This window comes from Fringilla coelebs, assembly GCF_963513975.1.
Source record: "Fringilla coelebs genome assembly, chromosome: 4".
NCBI lineage: Eukaryota > Metazoa > Chordata > Aves > Passeriformes > Fringillidae > Fringilla > Fringilla coelebs.
Genome location: NC_140032.1, coordinates 23,623,825 through 23,650,777, shown reverse-complemented (window position 1 = coordinate 23,650,777; position 26,953 = coordinate 23,623,825). Strand labels below are relative to the sequence as shown.

The window sequence follows — 26,953 nt, the reverse complement described above, 5'->3', positions numbered from 1 at the left end:
TAGGTGAAGCAGGAAATAGCTGGAAATGGGAGAAGCTGCATTTAGCAATCAGGTTGAAGTGGTGATTTTATTCTGATGTGAGGACACATCCAGGATGGAGTAGAGAGGGCAGCAGTGATTACCTGCTTGGGCAGGTGTGTTGTATTTGATGGTCTGGAGAGGTCCTTCCCACCCTCAGCAACTCAGAGATTTGTGTGGAGTCATCTGCAGATGGATTTGAGAGTACCATGTGTAAGGTGCTGGCAGCCCTGCTTCTTTCTTGCTCTTGCATTCCCCAAACTGCTCTGCCCACCATCATAATTCGCTTTCTTGGCTTGCTGAGCTTTCTCTTTCCAGCTTCCAAGCTCAGTCCAGCTAAGATGTCACTGCCAGAGGGAGCAGCAAGAAGAAAATGATTGGCTGTAGTCTCTGATCTACCACAGCACTTCATTTGAATATTTTCTTTCCCTTTTCATTCTGAAAGTGTTATGTGTTGACTGGAATTTGTGTAGATATATAGGTAAGAAGAATCAGATGACATTTGACACTAAGAAAGCTTCTAGTCTTGATTCTGATTTTAGCTAATAATGTAAATCTGGAGTTTATTAGGATGCTTTTGGCTGACCTCTGTTTAACTATTGCCATTTAGCTGGTCATAGTTTTAGAATGAATGTTTTAACATTGGAATTCACCCTTTGAAGTGAAGGCCTGCAATCATTGTAGAATGAAGGTGTTCTCTACAGTTGCTTAGACTTAAACTAAAGCCCAAGTGTAAAAGATCATGGCATGAAGTTGTCATTAAATATTTTGTACTCAAGAGATATCCTTGCAGAAGGGAAATCTGCTTTTTGGAAAGATTTGGTTTATTGTTTTCCTACATTTCCTATATGCAGTGGCAAAAATTTTCATGAGTGCCTTGTCTCTCACCGTGTGTGTCACTCATATCCAAACCAGAGACTTTAGGGCAAAATTGCTTAATTATGAGAAGAGGGCCACGAAAGGGTACCATACTGGAATTTACTGCCTAATTTTCTTTTTATGATTCCCCCCTGTGAGATCAACCCTGTGCTTCTTACTTTCATATGCTAGATCTCATTCTGCAAATTTTCTTGTGAACCTGCCTTACTGCTGTGTTTTCTTTTACCAATTCACTGCTGTGGTTTCCTGAGTAAGCTGTAATCAGGTAATTGGGAAAACATCGTATTTTCCAATGTATTTAAGTTTTTGCTACAGTATGTTGACTAAAACTGGAGAATATTTTTGAATTTGTGCCCTAGTAAAGTTGTACATTAACAAAAATATAATAGTTATTTCTAATTACATGTTCGTGTTGCTGCAGATTAGCCTCTCCCATACTTTATTGACTGTCAAATATCATTAAAAACTCAGAAGATCCTCACTGTTATGCTGTGAGTTTTATTTGGAATGCTTAACATGTCTCAGGAGCTTCTAAAATGTGGTATTTTTCTTTTGTGTTTTCCTTTGGTTTTAATTCTTAAATGGTCCCTCTTTTCAGATTTCAAATTATAATCTATTTCCTGATGCATTGCTGACGTCACGCGAGCCATGTCAGAAGTACTTCCAGGTCAGATGCCCTTTAAAAGATTCTCCTATGCAAATATGTGAAATTTTCCTCTTATTTTTCTTCTTCTTCTTTCCAGGTCCATATTTCACTTTCATTTTGCACTTAGACATGAAAAAGAGAAAGCACTTCATTTTTTTTTAAACCATGCCTTTTTGAAGAAACTCTCTATTGAGCTTTTTTAAAACTTCCCATGGACAATAAGATGCACAAAAGTCATTAGATGGAAAAGACAAATCGGCCATGCACTATTCTTTGCTTGCAATGACATTTTCTCTCTCTTTCTTCTAGCTCTGAAAGTTACATGACAAGATTGAAAAACATCGATAAAAGCCATTCAAGTAATAGCATTATTTGTATTATTGTGATCCTTAGAGAGTTGGCACTACTCTCTGTTAAACACATTACAGTAGTAAAAATATTTTAATCTAGATCTGTAAGAATGCTAAAAGTCTACAACTGAGGCTGGAAGTTCTTTTAAAAAGCAAGCAAGTTGAAACCCTTAATGAATTGCTATGGCAGATTTGCTACCAAGTTACGTGCTGTCCTGAAGAACCAACAATTTAACCATGTTATTATTCCCAGTAATGATAATGTTCTAATTGTTGCTAGCTTTTCACCAGAGTAGAATATTTTTTAGTGTAATACCTTACTTTACTCACTTACAACTTAGCAGTGTTCTTCCACTTACACTGAGATATATGTTTCAACTCAGTGATTCCTAGTCTGGTTGTCTATTTGTGTTTGCTTTTCAGCAGAAGGTAGAGAAATTGAAAATATGGTGCCCTGTGCCAGTAGCATGGTCCTTGCTGGTAGCCAGGCAGCACGAGGAGCTGTCTGAGAGGGGGATGGAGTCTGCCTGTGGCAGCCCTGGATGCAGGAATCTAGGGTTCCTGCATTTTATTGAAGTTTTAAATTAGAAAGTTGGCATATGCTTCCTCTGGGAAAAGTGATGTGTTTCAAGCATCATTATGTCCTGTATAGAAGAGGAGGGACAGGCTATTCTTCCTCACACTGTTCTACTATGCAATCTTTCCTCAGTGCTCTTAGGCATTTCCTTGCATTCCAATTTTTCTGGCACTTTAGTTAGTCCCAGTCTCATAGCAACTTCTACCCTTGAGATGGAAGATCTGCCCATCTGTATTTCTTTTTCTCTTTTTGCCTTCTTTTCTCTTCTTTTTCTCCCTTTTTCTCACATCTGTCTGCTTCCAAGAGCAGAGGGAAGCTGGCCCTGTGCATCTCAGGGCGTGGCTGGGAGCGCAGGGTGGCGGCCAGCGAGCAGGCTCGTGGTTCCCAAGGGAGCAGCTGGTTTCACTCTGTGCACTCCTTGTGCTGCTGTCTGCCTGTTCATTGATCATTTGATCATGATGGTTTGATCAATGGATCACCTGAGATGGTGTCAGGAGGGAGGGGAGGTGGTGTCTAGTGAAAGGTCAGTTCTGACATTTTTCTGTTCATGGTCATACACCAGCCAAGTCACAAACACTGTGTGAGCCACAAAGACTCCTTGGCTCAGGGGCTGAGCAATGTGCCAATGTTCATCAATCCAATGGAGAACCTTTATCAAGCAGATTAGTAAAATGTAATACATTGTGTTGCAATGTTGCCAAGGTCTTATTCTTAACAATATTTCCGAGCAATGAAACAATAACAGCAGAGGACAAGCTAAAGATAAGCTGGCAGGCAAATACTTAAGCTTTATCTAGGATGATTATTTTTTAAGAAATTTGTTCAGTGACAAAAATAGTGGCAAACATTGCATGAAGTAGCTCGTCTGTAACAAAGGAGAATAAATTTCTGTCTTGCTCTATATAGTGGTAATTGTATTTATTGGTGGAAAACATAAATGCTTGTTTTAATTTGTTGAAGCATGAAGTAAAATGTAATCTAGTGAAATCCCTAGATACCATGCAATTGCACAAATTCTAAAGGTCAGGCAGTGTGTGGGGGGGGAATTGTCCTGCCCTATTACTTTACTTTTTTATGTGACTTTCATGTTGTCAGATTTTGAGTGATTCGGAAAAGAGTACAAAGCAACCATTTGATATGTAGAAGCTGTTTCATGTCAGACATTTTGGTAACATCTGATCAGATGCAACCTTGCTTACATTAGACCTGACTGGTTTTGAACAAGATCCAGGAAGCTCTGTGTGTGTGTATGACATGTTTATCTGAGGAGTAATTTATAAAGTTCCTTTGAATTTTATAATAGTTGTGTTTTAAAGTCTCTTGTGGCTAAAGTTTTTTCCAGGATGTTTGTTAGCCATTGCCCAAGATGATGGCATAGCATGTCCATGGGGTGATCTGTCTTCTAAAGAATTTGCAGTTGCTTTAGACTGACTGACCAGGGCTTGAGAAATTGGCAACCATGAAAAATGGTAAAATTTAGTTTAAATTCTAATGAGTTTTAGAAATTGTTCTTCAACAGCTGGGTGGGTGATTCAGGGAACAAAGGGTATTATTACTTGATCTGCTTGGTTTCAAATGAACCAGAGTCATGTTTGCAAGTGAGCAGCTTTGACAGCACATCAAAGAGGAGGGAACACTGGCAACTGTGCCTACATTTAGGTATCAATGTGAAGTGCTCCTTTTCACTCTGTTTATGTATTATATGTTCTTTTATAACCCATATATTTAATCTCTTGTAAATCTGTACAGCAGTCAGTTCTGTCATATATCAAATGTACAAAGATGCAGCACAGCTCAGCTGGAATGATCTGTCATCGGCTAGCTCAAATTACAGCTTTTCATTCCTGGATAAGCCCCTGATACCTTTTTATGTGCAATATAAGCAGTCAGTGATAACTGAGAATTAGGAACAACAGAAAGGGTGTTTCATGTTGTGGCAGATGGGAGTGATTTATTAATTGGCCTCTAATTTAGTTGCCAGGTATAAAACAACAGTGACTGTTACAGTAAATTGAGGTGTTCATGGAGTATTGTGCAGATTAGTGGAAGCCACAAATAGACAGTACAGGAACAAATTACAGGGTTTTTTTAATGAGTTTTTTTTAAGAGCTATATTTCGATAATTTTTAATCGTCTAAAAATCCGTTTCCTCAATAAACTCTAATATTTTTTCAAAATATTAGCTGTGCCCATGGCTAAGAAAAATCAGAAACTTGTTTAAAAGCAGACAAAAGAATTTAACAGTGTAGTATGCTTACTCTGCCCTAGGATGTATGTTTTATCCTTAAGCTTGAACTTTGTGAGCTATAGAAATAGTAAACCATCTCTGGAGCAAGCCCTTTGTTTGAAGTTGATTGAATTCCAGCAGGGTGTTTTGTCTTGGGATTTTTTTCCCTGCCCCTGAAAATCAAATACACTTTTGTGATCTTCTGCTTGTCTTCCCTGACCCTCTACTTCCCTTCCCTAAAAAAAATAAAAAAGGAAGGTGGCAGGGGAGGGAGGGAAAAGAAGGAAAGAGAAAATGCAAGTGTTAGGAGTCAACAGCTGACCAGCCAGTCAGGTTTAGCAGTACCAGCACTACCCAAAGATGAAAAAAAAGCAGCATCTGTCAGCAATCTGCTTAGAAATAGTTCAAATTTCTGCTTCCTAGTGATGAGCACTTGAGGACATCTTTCTCTCTTCATCTGACACAGAGATGAAATACCGAAAGAGTTATGGTAAGATAGTGAGAGTCCCAGGCATTTGCAAAGGGCACCCCTGCTGTCCCAGAGCGTGCCTGCAACAGATTCAGAAATTATTAATCTGCCATAAAATTGTCTTGCATAGGGTCAAGCTTTCTGCTTTTTTTCATCTTCGTGGTCTTGATAATCTCTCTGTATTATTTTCTGCCTCTGTTTTCCTTTTTTAATAAGATAAGCTTTTGTCTCTTCTCTTACCCACGTAGGTTGTGGTAATTTTCCTCTCTAAAGTGCTACATGCCTTTACCAGAAGCCCTAGCAAAAGAGTGTATGCAATGAAAGTGTTTCACGAGTGTTCCCTTTGCTTTGCAGTCGATTCCGGCGTGGACGCGCTGGCAGTGTTTATGGCGAGCGGCAGCACCACGGACGCTGTGAACCGCAACAGCCCCGCCACCCCGCCCAACACGCTGAACCTGCGCTCCTCCCACAACGAGCTCCTCAATGCAGAAATCAGGCACACAGAGACCAAGAACAGCACTCCTCCCAAGTGCAGGAAAAAGTACGCGCTGACTAACATTCAGACAGCCATGGGGCTTTCTGATCCAGCAGTTCAGCCCCTTCTGGGGAACGGCTCTGCCAATATAAAGCTGGTGAAGAATGGAGAAAACCAGCTGAGGAAAGCTGCCGAGCAGGGACAGCAGGATCCCAACAAAAACCTCAGTAGCACTGCAGGTGTAAATGTAACTTCTGAGAAGTTTGAAAGCAATGAGCCGATCCCGCAGGATTCCTCTGGCTGTGAAATATTACCCTCGCAGCCAAGAAGGACCAAGAGCTTCCTGAATTACTATGCAGATCTAGAGACATCAGCTCGAGATCTAGAGCAGGGTTTTGTTGGGATGGAAGATAAGTCTGCACAAAGCAACGGCCAGGCTTCTACCGTTATTGTCAATGGGGAAGTCCTGCCCCGGAAACAGAACAAGATGCCGAGCCCAGAGGATGGCCAGGTTGCCACAGTGTCATCAAGTCCTGAGACAAAGAAGGATCACCCAAAAACTGGGGCCAAAACAGACTGTGCCCTCCACAGGATTCAAAACCTGGCCCCAAGTGATGAGGACTCCAGCTGGACTACCCTGTCCCAGGACAGCGCCTCGCCGAGCTCGCCCGATGAAACAGGTACACAAGCAAAGGCTCCTCACAGCCTTGTTTTAGAAAGGGATTGCTTAGCTTTCCTCAGCTGGTGCCAGGAAGGACACAGGTGGTTTAGCAGTTTCACTGGGGAAGTGGATTGTATCAAAATGCAAGCACTGGCCTTGCACACAGCTGCTTGTCTGCTAGGGAATGCTTGGAAGCTTCCTGGCTGATAGTAGCAGCTTTAAGAAAGGCACCAGCGGATGGCCTATACAGGATCCTAGAAATGTGCTGACTGCACCTCTTGCTACTTTATAAATAATTGCTCTTCAATAATCAGTGGGTGCATGTTGTGAAAAGAGCATGGTTATCAGGAGATGCTGAACTACTGATAGCTACCTACACACGACAAAAAAGCTTTTCTCAATGGTTTTTAGGTTCAGTGAAGATTTTTACTTTTGTAATGCGCAACTTTGTAAGTGCGCCTGCTACATCCCAATCATTTGATGATGTTCCCTTCCTATGTGCCAGCATGGGTAAAGAGAAGCCCTCCCAGGTGAGGAGCTGTGCAGTGAGCCCTGGTGGTGTCTGTCCTGGAGGTCTGTGGTTTTGGGCATGGACAGGGCTCTTCACTGCCACTGCATCTGGGGTAGGAGGAGAGCATCATCTGGGGTCTTCACAGCTCAGTGCTCCCCAAGCCTTGCATTTATGCTCCAACAGTACATGTTAGGGCCCAAAGAAAGAAAGACATTTATCTATGGGAAAAAAATATGCAGTAGAGTTTTAGTCATATGACTTGTGGGAAGTGAAGAAATCCCCCAGTATTGAGAACAGTTAATCCATAAAAGAATGTAGTCCATCAGATACCTGGGGATAATAATGTTCTGTCCAGAGATTGTATTTAGCATTTCAGTTTATGCAGAAATATGATAGAAATATGGTTTTCCTGAGAAGACACTGTTGAAAATAACAGTATGTTTCTTTCAGGGCTTCTGTATTGTTTTGTCTTGCTCTGCTGACTCTTAACAATATTTCATTATTCAAATCCTGGAAATCTGAGTGTTGTTTTGTGAGGTATTTTTGTTGTTTTTCCTGTGTTTTCTTTTGGAGTTGTTTAATTTAAAAATCCTGAAAACTTTATTCTTAATTGATTGCACTTGGAATGCATCATTGTTTAGATAAAATCCTCCTGAAGTCTCCTTAGGGCAGGATACTTCTATGTGTGGTCTAATAAAAAGGTGTTTTCAAGAGCCTTGATCTTCTCTCTGAGTGATGAGGTAAAAAATGAATACAACTCAATTTAAAGATACAAAACAACTGATTTATTTAAACAAATGTTAATGCTGATAAACAGATATGATAGAATCCATTAATAACGGCCACTGAGCTCCACAAGCACAGTACAGTATAAGAAATGTGTTTGGAGGAAACTCTTCTCCTCCTCCTCCTGCAGGGAAATTAGCTGTATGTGCATCTACATAAACCTCAACTTTCAGGTAATTTTATTCGTGCTTTCAGCTATCTAACCTTCTTTCTGAGATTTAGTACTTCAAAAAAATAGAGTCTGTGGGGATTTTAGAAGCAGCAAAAACCTATAGTCAGCAAAGCAGTGGGATGTCATTGAGATCTTAGCACATGCCAAGCCCTAATGGGTTTTCAGGCAGCCTTCCTAGAGACAGGCAGTGACTTTCCACCAGAGCTGATTGACACCCAGCACTGCAGGCAGTCCTCCAAACAAGGAAACCTGCCTCCCTTGGCCTCAGGCACTGCATCTCCCCTGGGACCTGCTGTATCTCTCCAGCTGAATCCTCTGTCATTTGGAGAGTCTTATGAATAGCCACACACCAGCTCCAGGTGCTTTTAATACTGCAAATGGACCAGAACCGGGTTCACATCATGGAGAGTGCTTCCTCCTTCTCTCTCAAGAAACTTTCCTTAGTCTGGCTTTCAAAGGAAACACATCTTGTGTTATTACACCATCTACCTATTCCTTTTCTCCCTCTCTGTGTATTCATCAGTTTCACCTGAATAAATTGTATGTATTCATTATATCAATCTATGTGGTGCAAACAGCAGCAAAGCACATGCCCCAGAGCTCAAACCTAGGAGAGAATGACGGTGATGTTTTCTGTTTGTGGCTTGATTTTTATTTTTTTTTATTTTTTTTTTTTTAATTTTTTTTTTTTTTTTTTTTTGTTAAGAAGCTCCCTAGAAGGCAGGCACATTTCTTAATCTTTGTATCATCTGAAAAACAATTTCAGTGGAAAGTTATTCCACCACAGTAAAGTGCAGTGCTCTGTGTAAAAATCTCTAATGAATTAGAAATGGGGATTCTTCAGGAAATAATAAGAATTCTCTTTATCTCCTAATCAACAAGAAAACTGCAATTTGCTTTTGCTTTCTCTTTTAATTTAAATAAAACCCCCTCCTTCTAGAGCCAGGAATAGCCCCATAATTAGGAAAGTCCCTGAGATGTCGGACACATGGTGCTGGAGAGCCACAGATGTTTCTTGCTCTAAGCCAGCTGCCCTTCTTGCCCTCTTAGGGGTTGTGGGAGGATGTGCAGGGCCAGCAGCCTCCTTTGGCTCCCCAGTCTCTCAGCCTTTGGGTCACATGGTGCCTCATCTCTCCCTAGTTGAAATCAACAGAGTATTAAAACCACAAGTGTCCTTTTTCAGGAGCACTGCTGCTGTGTGCTACTCCAATATGCCAGTGCCTGTCTGCTGCTGGTCTCTGAGCAGAGACCAGAGGGCAGTTCAACAGCTGGTTCCAGATAAACCAGTTCCATCCCGTGCAGAAAGGCAGCTGGGAAAAGCGGCACTGAGGGATCAGGAGTGCTGTTCTTGCAAAGAGAACCTGGTGCTCTGGAAGAACAGCAGGGCTGGGGACAATAGCCCTCCTAATACAATAAAAATTACAGGAAATCATGAGCTTGTCAGAAAGACTTATAGCAGTGGTCAATTCTGCCTCTGATTTTAACCGGCATCTTTGACCAAATGAAAATGGATGTCCCCTTAAAAGCACGACTCTTCCTTTGCAGTACCTATCTGATACAGACAATAAGTCTGTTACTTGCTCAGAACATGTTTTCTGTATTCCTGAGTGGGGAAAAAGATTTATGTACTACAAATACATTCACTTACCATTGTGGATTAACACAAGTCCTATAAAACTAGACAGAGAACCACCCATACAGTTGTAAGGTTCTAAGTAAACACACAATTTTTGGGTTTTTGGGAATAAGTCTCTGCTTCACAGCTGCTGTGCATCTCCTAAAGGCTGGCAACTTTTAATATTGGGCTGTTATATTTTTTTAGTCCTGTATGTTACTGATAACCATGTCTCAAGAATAGTGCATGCTTTATAGTCTCAGGCTTGACTGTTTGCTGACTGCTTATGAAATAAGAAAGGTGACTTTTCTCCCCAGCATGTGTAGAGGTAACATGTGAAGTTACTAATGTGTGTAGCATGTGAAGTTACTAATTGCATGTTTGTCTCTTACTTAGCCATCCCTATAAGAAGATTTTAGGGTCAGTTTAAAAGAAATAAAACTTCAAGGGCAGCCATGGTTATACAATGTTCACAGTTTTTAGGGTCTACTGGTAGAAGGCTATAAAATAAATTGAACTTGATAATAAATTGAACTTGAAAGATGATTCTCTCAAATACACATTGGCACTATCAGCTGCACAGGGATGCTGGCTGCTTCCTGTGTTTAGGCAGTTGGGTTGGTTTTATTCTGTGATTCTCAGTGGAGCTGCCTAAATCCTTATCTTGGATGTTTGAGTGCTCTGGCTGGAAATTCCACAGTTAAGAGTGGCAAATAGCACCCAGATTCCGCAATTAAGAGTCATAATCAGCAGCCTTTTGATTTGAGATAGATAACAAAAATGGGTAGGTGAAAGTGAATTAAATTCAGGAATGGGAGAATAAATGCTTTATATAGCAGTGATTAACATCCTCTTCCAAACTCTGCCTGCAATTACCAAAATTTGGGACTACAGAAGAGGTTTTCCAGACTCTGTTACAGTTACAGCTTCATACTTAACTCTTTGCCAAAAAGATAACGATTTTTCAGTTCATCAGAGCCATTCAGTTTCCTCCCCAGAGTGAGCTTGGTTCAACTGCCCACCTGGTGTCCCTTGAGATGTCTGGTGGTGTCCAAGACAGGCAGCAGAGAGGAGGCAAGAGCTAGGACTTGCATTTGGAGAAACAATGACAGGCTGAACAGGATGCACATTAGGTAACACTCACAGATGAATTAACCAGCTGAATAGAATTTGAAACACTTGCCCTGTAGTGCAGAAATGAAATTTGTTCATTTACTGTGTCTGTCTTTGTTTTAAAAATAGCTTCCTGTTTGATTTGTTCCAAAAAGGTCTGGGATGGTTTGTCATATTCCTTGTAAAAACAGCTCTCTCCTAGTGTGACATCTCTCCCTGGGTGCCCTGGAGCTGGAGGAGATGGAGTTTGAAGACAGTTGCCTTATGGTGGCTGTGCTCTGACTACTAAAGCATTGCTGTGGCTAGCTCTGTCCTTTCGCTACAAGTAGTTTCAAATGTGGCCCAGTCCTAACTGACACAGCTTCATTGATTTTGACCTTACTCCAGCTGAACTTCTGGCCACTTGATGGGAGTCTCAAAACTGGGGTTTTTTGCCCTTGATATTTAATTTCTTGTTTGGTGTTTGTCTTTTCAGGGACATGTCCCATGCTACCTTAGTAAAGCACATAATTCCTAATCCAGAAAATATTATAGTGCTGCTTTGGATAAGTGCAGTACTATGGTTTTGAGAGTGTTAAAAATGAATATTTTTCTATTCAGTACAATATACAATATTTTTCTATTCAGTACAAGGATATACATATGCCTGCAGGGCCTGCCCCTGGAAGATGTGGAATACCTGCATGGGAAAACAAAAGGTGGCAATGGGGAGTAGAGGTGGTGACAAGACAACTCAGAGAAGTAAATGCCAGCCTCATGAGTGGTTCACAAGATGCCCAGAGCACTGCACATTTCCCTTAACTCCACAATGCACTTTACATGAGTGTGTAATGTTAAGAGATATTAGGACATGCTTTTTGTGTGCTGTAGCAAAGTGGAAAACTCTTCTGAGCATCTGTAGGGCAGACCACTTTCAGAAGTGGTGAAAAACTTAATCATGTCAGGTACTTAACTTGACAAACTATTTTTGGAAACTTTCCAAGCTTTTGTAGTTTAGGGATAGAAGTGTGTAGTTCTGGATGCTGCATGTCCTCGCTGAGATTAAATGCGTCTTGCTGGAAAAGCTCTTCTATGCCTAGGATTGTCAGACACAGGACCAAGCAAATAGGAAGGGAAAAACAAATCACAGAAGAGAAAACAGAGAAGGTAATGGGGAAAAGTCAGGATCCTGATTTCAGAGGGATGATGATGCAGGAAGCTGCACAGAAGAAAAGCCACAATAAGCTGATACCAGACTAACCACCTCTCCTTAAAAAAAAAACTTTCCAGCTCATAAAGCTGTTCAAGTAATAAAAAATTATGGCCAAAATTGATCCAGTAAACCTCTGCCTCAGCACTTCTGAATGCTGCATAGAAGTCAGGCCAAACTTCAATCCACCTGATTGATGCTTTGAAATGGGTATAGATATCTCTGGGGAAGGGAAGAAAGAAACAGTATTACCTTTGGGAGGACGCCTTATGTGCAGGCCCATGTTTGTTAAGGCAAGCTGAGAACAAGGTTGTATTCTTCTAGGTGGGGTCTGTGTGCTCTGAAGCTCTTTGCAGCCTGTTTGTGTGCTTGTTTGTTATCTTCTAGGCTCTAGGCTCCTGTATTTCAGCTGCAGGAGGTGTGGTAGAGAAATGGTATGAGTCTCTGGTCTGTGCAGTGGCCCTTGAGCTCTCTGAGGACATTGCAGTTGCTGGGGTAGCAGCGATTCAGCAGGTGTACAAGCTGGGGATGGCCAATACAGTTTGGGGGTTCCCTGCCCAGAAGATATTCCTGCCTCTTTGCACTCTGCAGAGGGGAGGTGCAAAGCCTGGCCCCTGTGGTTGTTCCTGTGAGCACCTGCTGTGATCCCAGTGTCAGGCTCCCCAGTGCTGAGCTGGTCTTCCTGCTGCTCTCAGAGGAGAATGCTGATGGGGGGAACATGTGGGCTGTGAAGTGGGGAGGACAGGCTGGAAGATGGGAACATAACCTGGAGGAGGGATGCATTGGAGGGGGAAGCAAAAGGAGAGTGAATAATATGCAGCTGTGGAGATAAACAAGGACTTGGCACCAACTGCAGGAGAGCTGGAAGCAAGCAGGGATGTTTGTAGACAGTAGGTTAGGCAAGCAAGGCTAGCACAAAGGCCATGACAGTAAATCAGATGGACTAAGTTTGACAGCAGAAGTGAGTTTTGGGGATCTGGCCTGTGCTGGGATGTTCTGAAGTTCTGAAAACGTAACACAAAAATGGGGAGCTCTGAGTTATTTAATACTGAAGTACTGCCAAGAGAAAGTCAGATCCTAGTTCAAGCCCCTGTGGAAGGAGATGTCTGTACAGTGAGGAACACGGACTTACGTCCTCCTCAAGTTCCTGACCTGATATGTTTGCATCTGGAGGTATTTCTTATAATCTCCCCAAATTAGTGACTCCTTTATATCCCAGTCTCTCAGTGCACTGGTTCCTTGTGTGCTGAATTCTCACATAAGTCAAGAGCCAGCTGATTGAAGTTGAATTCAGCTTTAATTAGCAAGATGGGATTGGCTGAAGTGGGGTTGTGGGTCCCTTAAGTCACAATGGTGCTGTTCAAAGTTATGGTATTGCACATACAGAAATTTCTGAATATACAGAAACCTATAGCATGCACCACCAAGACGTGGGATAGATGGTGCTGCAAGCAGCCTTGGGTTTGTTGCTGTTGCTTCAGGAGAAGGGGGGAGATTCAGAGCAGTACTGAGCATTTCCATGGGCCAGAAGAGGTGTTGTGTGATGGGACCAGGCATGCTGCAGAGACCTTGCTCTGAACTCAGTCCTCACTTGAGAATGGATGTCTGGTCCCTGCCTGAAGGGCCATGAAGCCTTTTTCAAGCAATCCCATGAAAGCACGTGTATTTGCTGTTAAGACTCAATTGCTTCATTCTGAGAGCCCCTGGGTACTCAGGATTAGGCCCTAAATGTCCAACATCGGGGTGCCACAGAGTTCAAGGTAATGACATTAAGTGGGCCCCTTGCAGTGTCTGGATCTGGTTTTGTAAAGCCCAGCAGTGTGTGTCCTTTGGCTTGCAAAGTAGATTAGTCCATGACACTTTGGTGATGAGAAATCATTGGGCAGAGAGGGAGAGGACAACTCCAAATATAAAGCATATATTTTTGCTTCCTGCTTATAGAGTCTCTGAAGCATTTTAGTCCATTTTTATATGGTGTTGTACTATAGGGATTGGTTTTTAACTGCTATTTGTTATGTTGATTATTTTATATGTATATCATTTGATACGCTGGATTGATTTATTACATATTAAGACTACTTCAAGGTTTTAGCTTGAAAATCATTCTCAGAACTCTTCAATGAAACTGTTCCTTAATAAAACCATTTCATCCTAAACAATAACACAATGTAACTAAATGCATTTTTTGTGTTTTTAATTGCTTTTGGATTGAGAGTCTGCAGAGCTCAATCTAAATTGTAAACCCTGCATCAGTTGTTAGCTCAGACATTGCAGGGCACTGAGAGAGAAGTAGCGCTGTCATAATCCACAAGTCAGAGCTTTAACTTTGTAGAGCACATTTTTTGTTTGCACGTAACCGAAAAAATACTCTAAATCAAAGGTTATGGCTTTTACTTCTTGGAAGTGGATTTTGGGCACTTCTCTGAACCTGAGAAATTTTTAGTAAGGAACAAAAGACCCCATCCCTCCTCCCCTACTCAACATGAAAGCCAAAGGCACAACTCAGATTGGCCAAATTAATTTTTAAATTAGAATACATTCCCATTCAGACCTTAATTTAATTTTACTTGTACTCTGTAAGAAAGAGACAGTCAAGTTATCCTGGTCATTTTGCCTGACATGATTCTTGGCTTTGCTTAAATTATTGATTATAGCAAGGGGAGGGACTACAATGAGAACAGCGCTCTCACTAATAGAAGCCTTTCACTAAATCAATTTCTACCATTCCTGCAATGCACCTTCAGGAAGTCGGAGGTTTACAGCCTTAAGAAGAATTTTGTCTTCGAAGAGTGGATCTTTGCTTTATATTTTTTAAAATTTTCATGTTTATACAGGCAGCTGAAGAGAAAAAAATCAACATAAATATATTTCTGGGGGCTGATCTGCAGGATGAGGGGCTGTTCTGGTTCAAAGTTGAACTGATTAAATCTTGATTTGATTGTCATCTAAAAGCTTGTGGACCGAAAGTACTGTTTCAAAAGCTTGTCTCCTAAGCAGAGTCAGTCAGAAAATACATCAATGTCTTGCAAGCTGGAATGAATTCAGTGGAGGATGCAGCGGATGCACACACTGCTGAAATCCATGTATAGCCTTCTCTCCTATTTTTTCTTGGCTTATTAGAAAATGCAGTCATTTATATGGTCAACATGTGGTGTTTTCTCTGTTACATTTACTGGCAGTTGAATGGGGGTGGCCTCTCTTCCCTCCCATCCAAAGCACCATTCCTCATTCGACTAATTGAGTGAGTGTCTGTTTAAACACAGCAGTGTATTTTCTTATATTTGAGTTGGAGATGCTACACAGAAGGAGAATATGAAGCTGTTGAGACATGTATATAGCAAACTTAAAGGATGCTGGTAACAGATCAGTACATGTTGAACTATACAGGAGCACCTAGTAACTGTAAGTAACACTTCTATTTTACTTTTTCATATCACTGGTCAGCAATGTCACTTAGGCCTGGATGCTGAATGCAATTATTTTATCTGTTATTAAAATTCTGCTCAGTGGAAGATCAGCTGGCATCTGACAGTTTAGGTTGCAGCAGAATCTTCCTGAGTGCTCATTATTTCAGTAGTGAATTGACAAGTGATGTTTTATACTTGTGATCCATAGAGCTTGAAGATCTTTAACATTAAAAACCAGACTTCAGATCTCTCCTTAACATGTGAAAATTCTTCCCCTTTATTTTTCTTGTAGTCAAAGGGAAGAAAAAAATATCTCTAGACAGTGTAATAGTGGAACCCTGTAGCAGTGTACCCCCCAGTCATTCCCTAAAGTTCAAGGTAAAGGAACTTTTTGCAATACTGAGTGTGGGTTTGGGAATTAGAAAGATGAGACAGTTTATAGCCAGTATTGATTTGGGAGCTGTCAAAGAATGTTGACTAATATCTTGGATATTTTTTTTTGTCTTTCTTGACAGTTCTAAATAAATCAATTTGTTGAGGTAGAAAAAGGATGTCTTATTAGAAAGCTGACTCACACAAAGCCTTTACACAACTTTTTCTCTTCATTACAGGGGAACTGTAATTAAACAGCACAACTGTATTTGCTCCTTACAGAAGCAAACTAATAATAAGAAACACTTTGGTTTGGCTTTTGTAAAATTATTTTAATTTAGTTCACTTTTTTCTTTTGTGGGTAAGCCAGAATTGTTTGTCACACTCCAGCTCTAGCAGAATTTCAAGATAACATTTGGTGTTAAATTACCTTATTTTTCTGTTGGGCTTAACTAAAGCAAAATAATGAGTCTCCCTTTTTTGCCCATGGAAGTTGTCAGTGGATCAACTAAGGAACTTTGTAGTCTCCTGGCTGCATTAATTTCCTTTGGTTAATTGTGTTGAAACATAACCAATGCTTTTTGTAAGAAAGATATCTGAAAAGATGATGTCAGAACAACAGGGATTTCAGGGCTAAGCTTCCATGGAGTTCTTTATGGTGTGCTTCTCTGACAGGGGTCAGTAGCAGAAACTTGTGTCTTCACTAAAAACAAAAACGGGGCTAGCATAAAGTGGTCCTCCCTCTGTTATATCTTTTTTCACTTCTTATCTTTCACTTATCTTTTTCAGTAATTGATAGTTTCAGGACTTTTAGACTCGGTATGTCATTCATGTTATCTTCTTTAATTGCCTTTGATAGACTTTTCTAACATGAATTTGTTTAAACATTTTTTTCTCATTTGTATTTCTGGCATCCACAACATCCTGTGACCGTGAGCTCCATAATCAGATTATGTATTATATGAAAAAGTATTTCCTTTTGTTAGAAAATTGCTCTCCAATAATTTCATTAGATGCCTCTTGCTTTTCTGTTTTAGGAAGCAGTAAATAACAGTGAATGATGATTTCCTTTCCATCCTTGCCTTCTTCCCACCATTCATGATTTCTCTGACATCCTCCCCTCCTCCCTCTCATTTATTCTCCAAGCTGGAGAGCCCTACTTTACTCAGTGTCTCTTCCTGCAGAGAGATTTTTATCTGTCTGTCTTTTCTAATTCTGCTGCATCCATTTTTATAGTAGGGCACATGAAGTGCATGCACTAATCCTGTGATAGTTCAATCCTACATTAAAACTGTATACATGAAGACTTTTATCTTGATCTTGGTTCCTAAAGTGTAATTTTTTTCAACTGCCAGTGAGTACTAAAATGCTACCTTCAAAAAACTTTGTGACCTTGATCCTTCCAGAATGGCAAAAGATAATTACCTGCTATTGTATATGAGCATTTGAAGTAGCAGAAGAGTAATATTAAAGGAACTTGTAAGAAATTGTTAAAAACGAGGAGGTGGGTGTCTTTGTCCATTGAATAAAACGAGAAAGTGAAGGTTATGCATTGGAAAACAGCTCTTGAAACTGTGTGTATCTTAATCCTGTAGGATCTATCTGCACTCTTTTGTTTTTGCTCAGCAACAAAGGTGAATAGAAATCCAGAAAGGGTACTCTTCTCATCCTACATAACTGGTTTTCCAGCTTTCCAAAACCACCTGCAGTCCTCTGGCATGTCCACAAATTATAAGGTTTCCACTAAAGATTAGCTACTGTTTTCAGCTGGGGGAAAGGATCATTCTGTTACTTGTGCATCTCTTGTTTTACTGTTTCTGGCAACATGTGAGGACAATCAGCTGTTTGTGATGACAAACATCTGTAAGATTTTTTTAACACCAGAAGGTCTCCACAGTGCTTATAGAGCTCAGTGGCTTGCAGTTTATCATAGACTGGAGATGTTCCATATTGTTTTCCTGTGCTTTGGCATATTTTTATTCTTACCAAGCAGGTGTTTAGGTTTAGGGGTATTCTGTCTCAGGGTTCACAATAAAAAAACTTCTCAAGTTGTGCTCTGGGCATATGCATCTTTAAGGGAATTCGATCCTTGTTTTCAAAACATCCATTTTGCTAATGGGCTTTGAATTGAAGGTGGTACTAATTGCAAGTGAAATTGTGCTGTGGTTCTGTGGAATTTTAGAATTAATCCGTTCATTTTTCTCTTTCAAATGCTGTCTGGCATAGGACTCTAGTTGTTGTGTGTTGGGTTTGTTCCTGGCAACTGTTTGCTAACATAGACTTCCCAGGGTGATTTAGGCCGCAGTTATTTTTTTCTGAATTTTCTTCTAATTCTTGCTAGTGCTTTTATCAGAGATACCATTTGTATCTCCTTAAATGCAGATTTTTAAGTCTAGCTTCAATTGCATGTATGAATCCACACAGTAAAAAAACCAGAATTTTAGCTTTGGAGTGCCATGAAGTAGATATGAGAATGAAAATACTGGTATTTCTAATGCTAGATAGATGCTTTCAAAGATGATTAACATCTTTGAGATTTCTTAATACCAGAAGGTATTTGGACAGTATGACTGAAGATTTCATAGAAAATTGATTATACCAATGTAGTGATGTGAAATACTTGAATAAGCTGCAGGGCTAAGAGACCCCTGTGTGCTATCAGCATGCCTCCCTCTCCCACAGCAGGTGAAACACAGCCAGCTCCTCTGGAGCTTCCATCTGCTGTCAGACGCCCCCATTCATGAAGCTTTCCTCTTGTAGATGCTGTACATTGTACTTCATGTATGGCTCTGTGCATTGTGCAGGAAAAGACTTAGTTCAGCTGAAGCAAAATTACTTTTGAAAAGGTTAAAGTTATTTGGTTGTTAGCTTTCTTTTTTTGTAAAAAGTCTCAAAGTTTAGGGCTGGGAGGTGAAGCTTGAGTTCACTGTCTTACCAGCCCTCAGCATGGGCTGGAGCTGCCCGAGGTGCCCAAGCTTCCCCCTCAATGTCTCTCACTGCAGACAGGCCATGGGGCCAATGTGCTGCTTCCTAGGCCTGTGCAAAACTTCATGCTTATGCATCTCTAAGTGGATTTTCACCATAATAAATTTTCCCATCCCTTCAGTACTGTAGCAACATGAAATTAATTTGCAGATGGGGAAATATTAGGTCTTTGGCTTCTATATTGGAAAAAAACAGGAGCCTTCCATTTGCTCTCTAATGCGCATTTTGCTACAGCTTCAAATGCATTATATAGATTGTTAAAAGTCACGCTCCAGCTTTTACTGATAGTACTAAATTGGCCAATATTTGCCATACTAGAAAGAGCAGCCCATACTGCAGGATGGAAGGGGATTCTGATGGGTAGTCACACTGGAGCACAGTGGCTGATCTCTGTGCACTGTGTTTGTGCTTGGTGCAGGGAGCCTGCACAGACCTGGAGTTTGGCCATGACTCCAGGGAGTTATTTAACGCATCTCAGACCTCTCCTACCCGCCCCCCCCCCCGCCCCCCAACTTTGTTTAAAACATGGCTTGCACTCTCCTGCCTCACAAGGTTGGTGTGAAGATAAAGCAGTCATTTTCATGGCATCCTAGAGCCTCTGCTACAGTGTGTGAGCTAAGGATGAGCAGAGCTTGCATATGAGAAGGGAAATTACTGTTCTTACAAACTTAGCTTTTTTTTGTGAAGTAAAACATTTAATTTCAGACAGTAGATTAATTGTGATTCAGTTTTTATGTTCTGTTTTCACTGAATCATTAAATTCAGAAAAAGGTTTTTCTAATTTGCACAGTGCTCTAAATGAAGCTATCAAGGAAAAGCAGATTTGGTCAAGCCACCAGTTGAATTGTATGTCTGTGCCATTGGGCAACTTCATTTGCTTTTAATTCACCATTCATATGCACAAAAACACTAATGAACACATCCCTAAAATTTCTGAGTATATCAATATATTTATGCCGGATATTCTCCAGAGAAGTGCAGTCCTTTCTTTCCACTGACTCTTGAAGTCAATAGGCCTCATTATATTTTAGATGAAGAAAATTACCTTTGCCCAGGACCTGACTTATAATGCAAATATTTTTATGCATTTTCTTTCTTCCATACTCTTGTCTTATTACTTGTGTCTTTCAGATTCAAGTGGCACTCACTCACATTGCCAGTCCTCAATTTTAACTATTGAGGATACCACAGAAATAGAATAGAGAGGATAGAAAACTATTCCTCAGTTCAAACAAATGGGATTAAAAACATGGGAGTCCAACCTTGCACCATTCTCTGTACCAAAGATTAATGGCAGGTGTATTGGAGGGATTAAGATCTGTTCCTCTGTCTTTCATGGCTTCTATCAAGGTAAGAAGCACTAGCCACTAGCAGAAAGTGTAAGGGAGATGGAAGCACTTGTGTCTACAGCCAGTCCCAGTAAAGTGGAGAGTTACTGGCTGGGAGATACTGAAATCCATTTGAGGCTTGCAAAACTAGAGTGTTAGTTATAACAGGAGTTCCTTTGTGGAGAGTGAAGCTGTTGAGGTGACCCTACTGCCATATGCCAGACATTGGCACACCATCCCCTCCTGCTCTGCAGGCATCCTGTGTCTTGAGGTCAGAAGGATGTCTGTTTAACTTGAATACCTTTTGTGTCAGTGTTATAGACTGAACCTTTCTGTTTTGTGTGAAAATTCCTGGCTATATTTGTTCATTGCCCAAAATTATTGGTTTGCCTGTGGGTGGTTTGACACTAGCATACCAGTTCACTTTGAGGAGACAGGAGAATCAGACTCTTTCTTTTAAGAGAGAAATACATAAGTCCAGAACTGCTGCCAATGTTCCCAGGTTTTCTATCGAATGCTTGGCTGCTGCTGTTGTGACAGATACATTTGAAGGGAAGGAAGGCTGGACTCCATGCATGCACTCATTGCTCTCCCTTGGTGTGCTGTGCAGGTGCCTGCTGGTCAGTGGGACAGTGTGTGCACAGGCTTTGCTCTGTCAGTCTAGCAGTCCCTTGGGTGGGGTGGTCATTTAATTCTTCCCCTTTAGACCAAACAAAACCATGCTTCTAAAACAAGATGAAGTAGTTAAATATGTTATGAACCCAGAACATGAGATTATATGCTGCAATTCTGCTCTCTGTGGGGAAAGGCATGGGAAGAAGAGATACTATGGGGAAAAAAAGGCAGAAAAGCAGATGCAAATTGCTGCTGGGCTGGTTTAGCTCTGAAAGCTGACTTGCAATACCATTTTTAGTAACTTTCTAATAATGATAATGAAAATACTCTGGAATAGCTCTTGATGAACTATTTGCTGCTCAGAGTCCTTTGAAGTGAGGAGGCCCTTTGGGTCACAATCACACAATGCATGATCACAGTGGATTTAGACCAGTTTAGAGGTATACAGTCTGCTGTGTTTTGGACTACTCTTTAAGTAAAAGCTTTTGCCATCTAGTGGAAGGGATAGAGAACTAGTATTTCAAATAACCAAGAAACTAAGTTATACTGGTTGTATTCTTTACTATGAGGGTGAGAGCACTGGAACAGGCTGCCCAGAGAGGTTGTGGAGTCTGCTTCTCTGGAGATATTCTAAACCCACCTGGGTGCAATCCTGTGTAACCTGCTCTAGGTATACCTGCTAAAGCAGGGGGATCAGACAAGATGATCTCCAGAAGTCTCTTCCAACCCCAACCATTCTGTAATTCTGTGATATGCAGAAGGTATTTATAAGCAGTAGATCACTCACTAGAACAGTAGCAAATTATTCTGACTGCTTTGAAAATTAGTTGGTAGAAATCTTGTAAGGTATTGGTGCACATTTAAGTACCAAGTTGGTGGAAAGGGGATTCATTTATATGCTGCCCTCACTTGTTTCGGACTCGTTTTCATTCCACCCCTGATGGTACCTGCTTATTTTTTCCTGGATCTTATGTTGGCCAATATGCTTTGAATTCTGTTGTAGCTTGTTTCCTCCCACCAGTGAGATGGGGAAGAGAGCTGGAAGAGCAAAACTGAGAAGAAGTCATGACTCATGGTAAAGAAAGCTTAGTAAGTGAAGAAGGAAATAATCATGTATAAAAAGCGATGCAAGCACTAGCCCTAGCAGGCCAATGCCTAGCCTGTGTGCTTGAGGCTGAGAACAGAGATGATCTTGGGCCTATGGAAGCACTGCTTAGCATTAACTAAACCACTGGTGTGTTTCCAGCACTTGTTTTGGTTACAAATAAAATGTGCAGTACGTTACAGGCTGCTAAGAAAAAATTAGACCAATTCCATCCAGACCCAGTAGATCTTCTTAGTTGCCTAGCTCTTCTAATTAGCTCTCCTAATGTCCATCAGCACCCTAATCAAGAGATTGATCTCTTGTCACACAGTAAGGTTTGTAGAAGAGCCGTAGGATGTGTCTCCAGTACAGCACTTTTCAGATAGCAATTAATCAGCTTTTGCTCAAGCTGACATGATTCTTCCTACATGTCTGTAATTTCATGTTTTCACCACTGCTTCACCTGGCTAAACAGCCACCCTCTTCCAGCTGGGACAGAGGCTAACTTCTTCCTGGTCCATCTGTTGCCACATCAGCTCTCTTGACACAGTAATTCAGGTCACCTCCAAGTCTTTCTTCCTCACTTTACCAGACTCTGCTTATGTTGTTGATAGGTGTTTTTGGTGGTGAACAGGCTCTTGTGTTTACCTATTTTTTGCCCATTTTTCAGGAAGGAACATATAGACCTTTCTTCACAGTCTTACTGCAGTACTTATTCCTGCTGCTGTTCATATAAAATCCTGTAAACACCAGCTGTGGTGCTGGCTTCACTTCTGCCCCTCAGACTGTATTGTCCCTGGGCAGACAACATGGAGAGCCCCAGAATTCTCCCATTTAAGCAGGACAGCTAGTATCATCCATCACCCTGATCCACAGCTGTCATCAGCAGTTCTTCAGAGCCCCTCTGCTGAAGACACTTGCCCTTGTTTTCTTTGGTAGTTGTGCTAGTATTGTGGTCCTTATATCAGCAGCTTGGGCTCTGGTCATTGAAAGGGAAAATAAGCCAAGACAGCAAAACAAGTGGGTTTAGTTGTGGTCTCTGGATTTTTTTCCTGAATGTAGACATATCTGCTTTCCTCTCCTTTCCTTTAGATTAGTCATCTCTGCTTGAATGCTTCTGCTTGTAGTAACTAATTTATACAGCCAGACAAAGATTGCATCTCATGAAAAAGAAAAATAGTACAGGCAATTCATCCCAAACTTCCATAGGATTTTTACAGTCAGTCTTTTCTGATTATGGTTGATTTTACAGTTGGTCAAAACAGCAAATCATTTTGGCACAGATAGAGTTTGGTTACATGTATGCCTGTAAATCCCACGTTTCAGCATGTTTTCCTGGAAAGTGTTAAGAGAATCTTCCTCTCCCCAAGTGCATGTGACTGGTGGCTGGTTCAGCAATTCAGCAAGGAGGATGACAGGGTTGCCATGACAACCAGTTACATGCTGTGAGCAAAGATGGTGACAAATGACCGGCTTCTGGCTGGTTATCACTCCTCATTGAGTAACGTTCCCCAAATTAGACAGAGGTGTCTGATTTATGGTTATTTGACCTGTTGACTTGTATTTTTGCTGCATTTGTTGCTGAGATAGCATTCATGCTTCTTGCAGTGGTGCTTAGGTGAGGCTGCCTGCTGGCCATCATTGATGGGACTCATGTGAGTAGGTGAAGCTGTTGATTTTGCTGTAGTGCATAAAAAGTGAGAAGTTATCTTTGGAGACTTCTTTTCATTGAAACCAAACAATTTAAACTTGCACATTGAACCCACTGCAGGAAATAGATGGGATAAAAAGGTACATGACCTATGTTCTTTCTGTTGTGGTATTGAATGGAGAGTGCTCCTTGAATTTCACTTGCCCTCAGTCCTTAATACAAAGTCTCCTTCTCCCTCCAGTTCCTGACTTGATCATCAGTGTGTGTATGGGGTGGGGGGAATATGCTTCCCTTAGGATGAAATCCTGGATCTGTTGCAGTCATTGACATCTCTTCAAAAAGACTTAAGTTTCTGTGGCCTTCTTTTCCTTTAGTTTTGCTTTTATTTAGATGCAGAAGACTGAAGTAAAACAACCCAAACTTTCTCCCACCTCTTTCCTTTTATTAAAACCTTTTTATCCTCCTGTCTTCCCAGTTCCTTGTTGTGCTTCCCCTAGGTTGCCTAGAGGGACAGGATCTGTAATACACATGTGGTATGGTGGGCCAGCTCTTCATCTTGCTTCAGCCCAGCTATGAAGACAGACACCAGATATGAAGTTAGTGATTTCCCACTGGTGCCCAAACACTGGGACATGTTGGATACTGTTGCTGGCCCATTCTCTTATTACAAACAAGGTGCTTTTCAGTTTGAGTTCTTCATTTACATTTTGCATTCACTGCTGGCAAGTGACCAATGGGAGGGTCAGAGATTCAGAAGCAACATCACAGATTTATTATTGGCCAGATTATTTTTTTTACATTTGGAAAACACTGAAAGTGTTTCTATTTGTACCAACATGCTTCTAGCCTGGACAATGAATACTCCTTTTCAGTTAATTTTTTTACTGTGGAAGTAAAAACTGGAAATCAGTCTTGATCAAATCCGGTGTTGGGATCGCGTCCCTTTTCTTCAGAGGGTCTCAACAGAAGAAAAATTTTTTCATAATCATCATAAGAATTGAGGTAGCTAAGTTAGAAATACGAAACAAAAAAGAGATACTTCATCTTTATCTCTGTACAGTGTGGGTATTTTATTACTTAGCCTATTTAGACAGTGTAGATCAAGTGTTTGCCAGTATTGTTGAGCCTTGCAGACAGGCAGTCTCACTTAGGCATTCTACACCCATGCAGTGAAATAGGCCCTCTAAGCTAGAGAGACTGACTGAAAGTCTAGTGCTTCCACTAACTCCAGCAGAGCTGCATTTGCAGCCAGAGGCTGTGCACTCACATCTCCTGCATTGCTTCCAAGGAGATCCTTCTGTTGAAACAAATCCCTGGAAAAGCAAAGCATGTGTCCTTTGAATGATGGGATGATACCTCTCAGATTTCCCTGAATATATTTTCTGTCATAGTATGACTCTACCTTGCTGCTGTCTCCCAATTTTCAAAAAATGCAGTTTTAGCATGTGAGATAACAGTTAAAATTGTCCTGTGGCATGGGAGCTGTTACTGTACTGCACCTCCCAGGAATAGAACTTGCAGCACTGGTAAGTCTGTACAGCATTTTTACAGTCTCTCTTTTGAAGTCATATAGGCTGCCAAACTCAAGCCCTTCGGGGCTGCATTTCCTCTTACTCAAGAGTACTCTTTTTGTCCATAAATTAGTGTCCTAGCCATGCTGATCGGTGGGATTTGTTTTCACCTGAAGAAGAGATGCATGTGTAAAATACAGGCCTGTTTTTCTAAGTACAACTCCCAGTTCAATATAAAATTTATTGTGTTAGACATGTTGCCTTACTTAAGAGTATTTTCTTCAGGAAGTTTGCTTGGCCTTCAGTAAACAAGTTCCCTCATGCACAAGGACCTAAGTAGAGAGGCACCAACTCTCTGCCCCCACACCTTGCTTATCATCACCACAAAGTTCTCTTTGTGGAGATAACACCCAGCTGCTGTGCAACGAAAATTCCATGTTTTGAAATGTCCTGCCATTAAATGGGTTTTTTCCAAATTCAGATGGAAATTATTTTACTACCTGTAATTCCACATTCAAACAGAGTAAAGCCACTGATGTCCTGATATCCTGTAGTAGGTCTCTGATGCCTCAAGCACATTTGTCTTGTTAGATTTTGTATGTTGATGCTTACTTTGTTGTCTCTCTTTGTGCTGGTATCTCTAGTGACGCCGCCTTACCTTTGACCTGCACACTGAGTGCTTTCATCTGTTAGAGCAGCCAGTGCACTAGGGAGGCTTTCCAGGTCATGCTGGTAGGAAACCTCAGCCTGTGAAAAGGTTATCCCAGCAGTCTGCTGTTCTACAGCATGGGCTGGGACACACATAGGTTTGTTTTGGGTTTTTTGTTCAAGCAGGTTTGCATAGCAAACATGAGGTTTGGTGTTTCAGGATGAACATGTGCCCTCTGGTGCTGCTCTGTTCAGCCATGTTTATCAGATGGATCCCTTTGCCTGAGGAGCACCTGCACACAGACACAAATCAGTCATTTGGTGTGGGAAATGCTGCTCTTTGGAAGTCCTAAGCTATGTTAATTGTCTTATTTCTCAACATATGAAAACATATTTTGGTGTATTTATTTTTGCTAATAGATAAATTTTCAAAATAAATTACTATTATTCAGCTAGGTGGTATTTTCTTATTGCAGATATTTTACATTATTTCCTTCCAGCTGTTTGTTCACATATGAGATAATTTCTTGTCTTGTAACTAATTGTTGCAGACATGTTCTTTAAGTCACTGGGTTAAAAATTTTATTTCTGCTGTGAGTTTTTTTCTGCTTTTACTTCAAAGTAATTCCTGTTTAGGTCTTTCTGGTGCTGCATGTCATTGCAACAATAAATAACAGCATGTTGGTTCCTCTGCATCTTTGCTTGATTAGTTTGAAATTAGCAGTTTAATGCAACCATAGCTTAACACTTTGCTGCCTGTATGTTTGAGTAGCTGTGTATACATCCATAGGTATGCATAGCAAGGACAGAAGCTGTGCCTAAACTTTTAACTTAAACTGGACTTGCAGATGTTGCACACATACTTCATTGTGATGTTTAGATATTTGATCACATTACTTCTTGCATGATGTGGCCCACATTGTGGAAAGTGTTTTACATTTATTTGCCTTTTATGTGCTTGAGAAGAGTGCAGTCAGTTTATTCAGTTGGGAAACAAAAGTGGGTAAGGTCAAAGATGAAGAGGCTTTAAAACATACAAGACCTTAAAGTCAGGAACTACATGCTTGAATGCCATAGAGAGCACAAGAGGAGACATTTAAAATCAAGTGTTTAGAATTCTCGTGAACTTCTGGAACTGATTATGGTAATGTTGCTGATTTTGTGTTTGGGTTGTGGGTGAGGTTTTTTATTACATTTGAATGTAATGGTATCATCTCGCATCTTCTGCAGAACTTGCTGAGATTAGTCCTCAAATGGTAAATTAGTAATTTAAGAACTTTTTCAGTGGCTATGGGGGAGAAATAGTCTGGTTTGTACTTTGGAGTGTAAGAGTTATTTCAAGTTACTATGACATTTGTATGTCTGTTTGGGTGTATGTGCATAAATTTGGGTAGCAGAAATGAGAGAGACTCAGAAAAAAGCCACTATAATAAAATACCTAGTAGAAGGCTTGAAGGATAGACTAACACAGAACTTTTAATTCCAAAAAGGGATTAAGAGCAGCAGTATAACAAGAGGTTATTCATCTATCGTGTTACATTGAGTCTCCATAATTTGATATGTTTTTCTCGTATTCATTTGCCCAGGAACTGTAAAACAGCTCTACCAGGTGTTAAGGCCCATGGAAGAACTGTTTGTGTCTTTGTGTGATTTTTTTTTTTTTT

General features: G+C 40.7%; 1 protein-coding gene across 8 annotated transcripts in view; it reads left to right on the top strand.

Annotated features, from left to right (window-relative positions):
• Positions 1–26,953, top strand: part of APBB2 (amyloid beta precursor protein binding family B member 2) — a 161,947-nt gene that overhangs the window by 69,305 nt on the left and 65,689 nt on the right. For 6 of the 8 annotated variants that reach the window (XM_084204888.1, XM_084204894.1, XM_084204890.1 and 3 more), the window contains one exon: positions 5,521–6,321. In XM_084204888.1, the coding sequence (XP_084061014.1) occupies positions 5,521–6,321 (801 nt within the window). Of the gene's footprint in view, positions 1–1,495; positions 1,565–5,520; positions 6,322–26,953 lie in introns of all 8 variants that reach the window. The other 2 variants (XM_084204891.1, XM_084204892.1) reach the window with 1 other exon arrangement.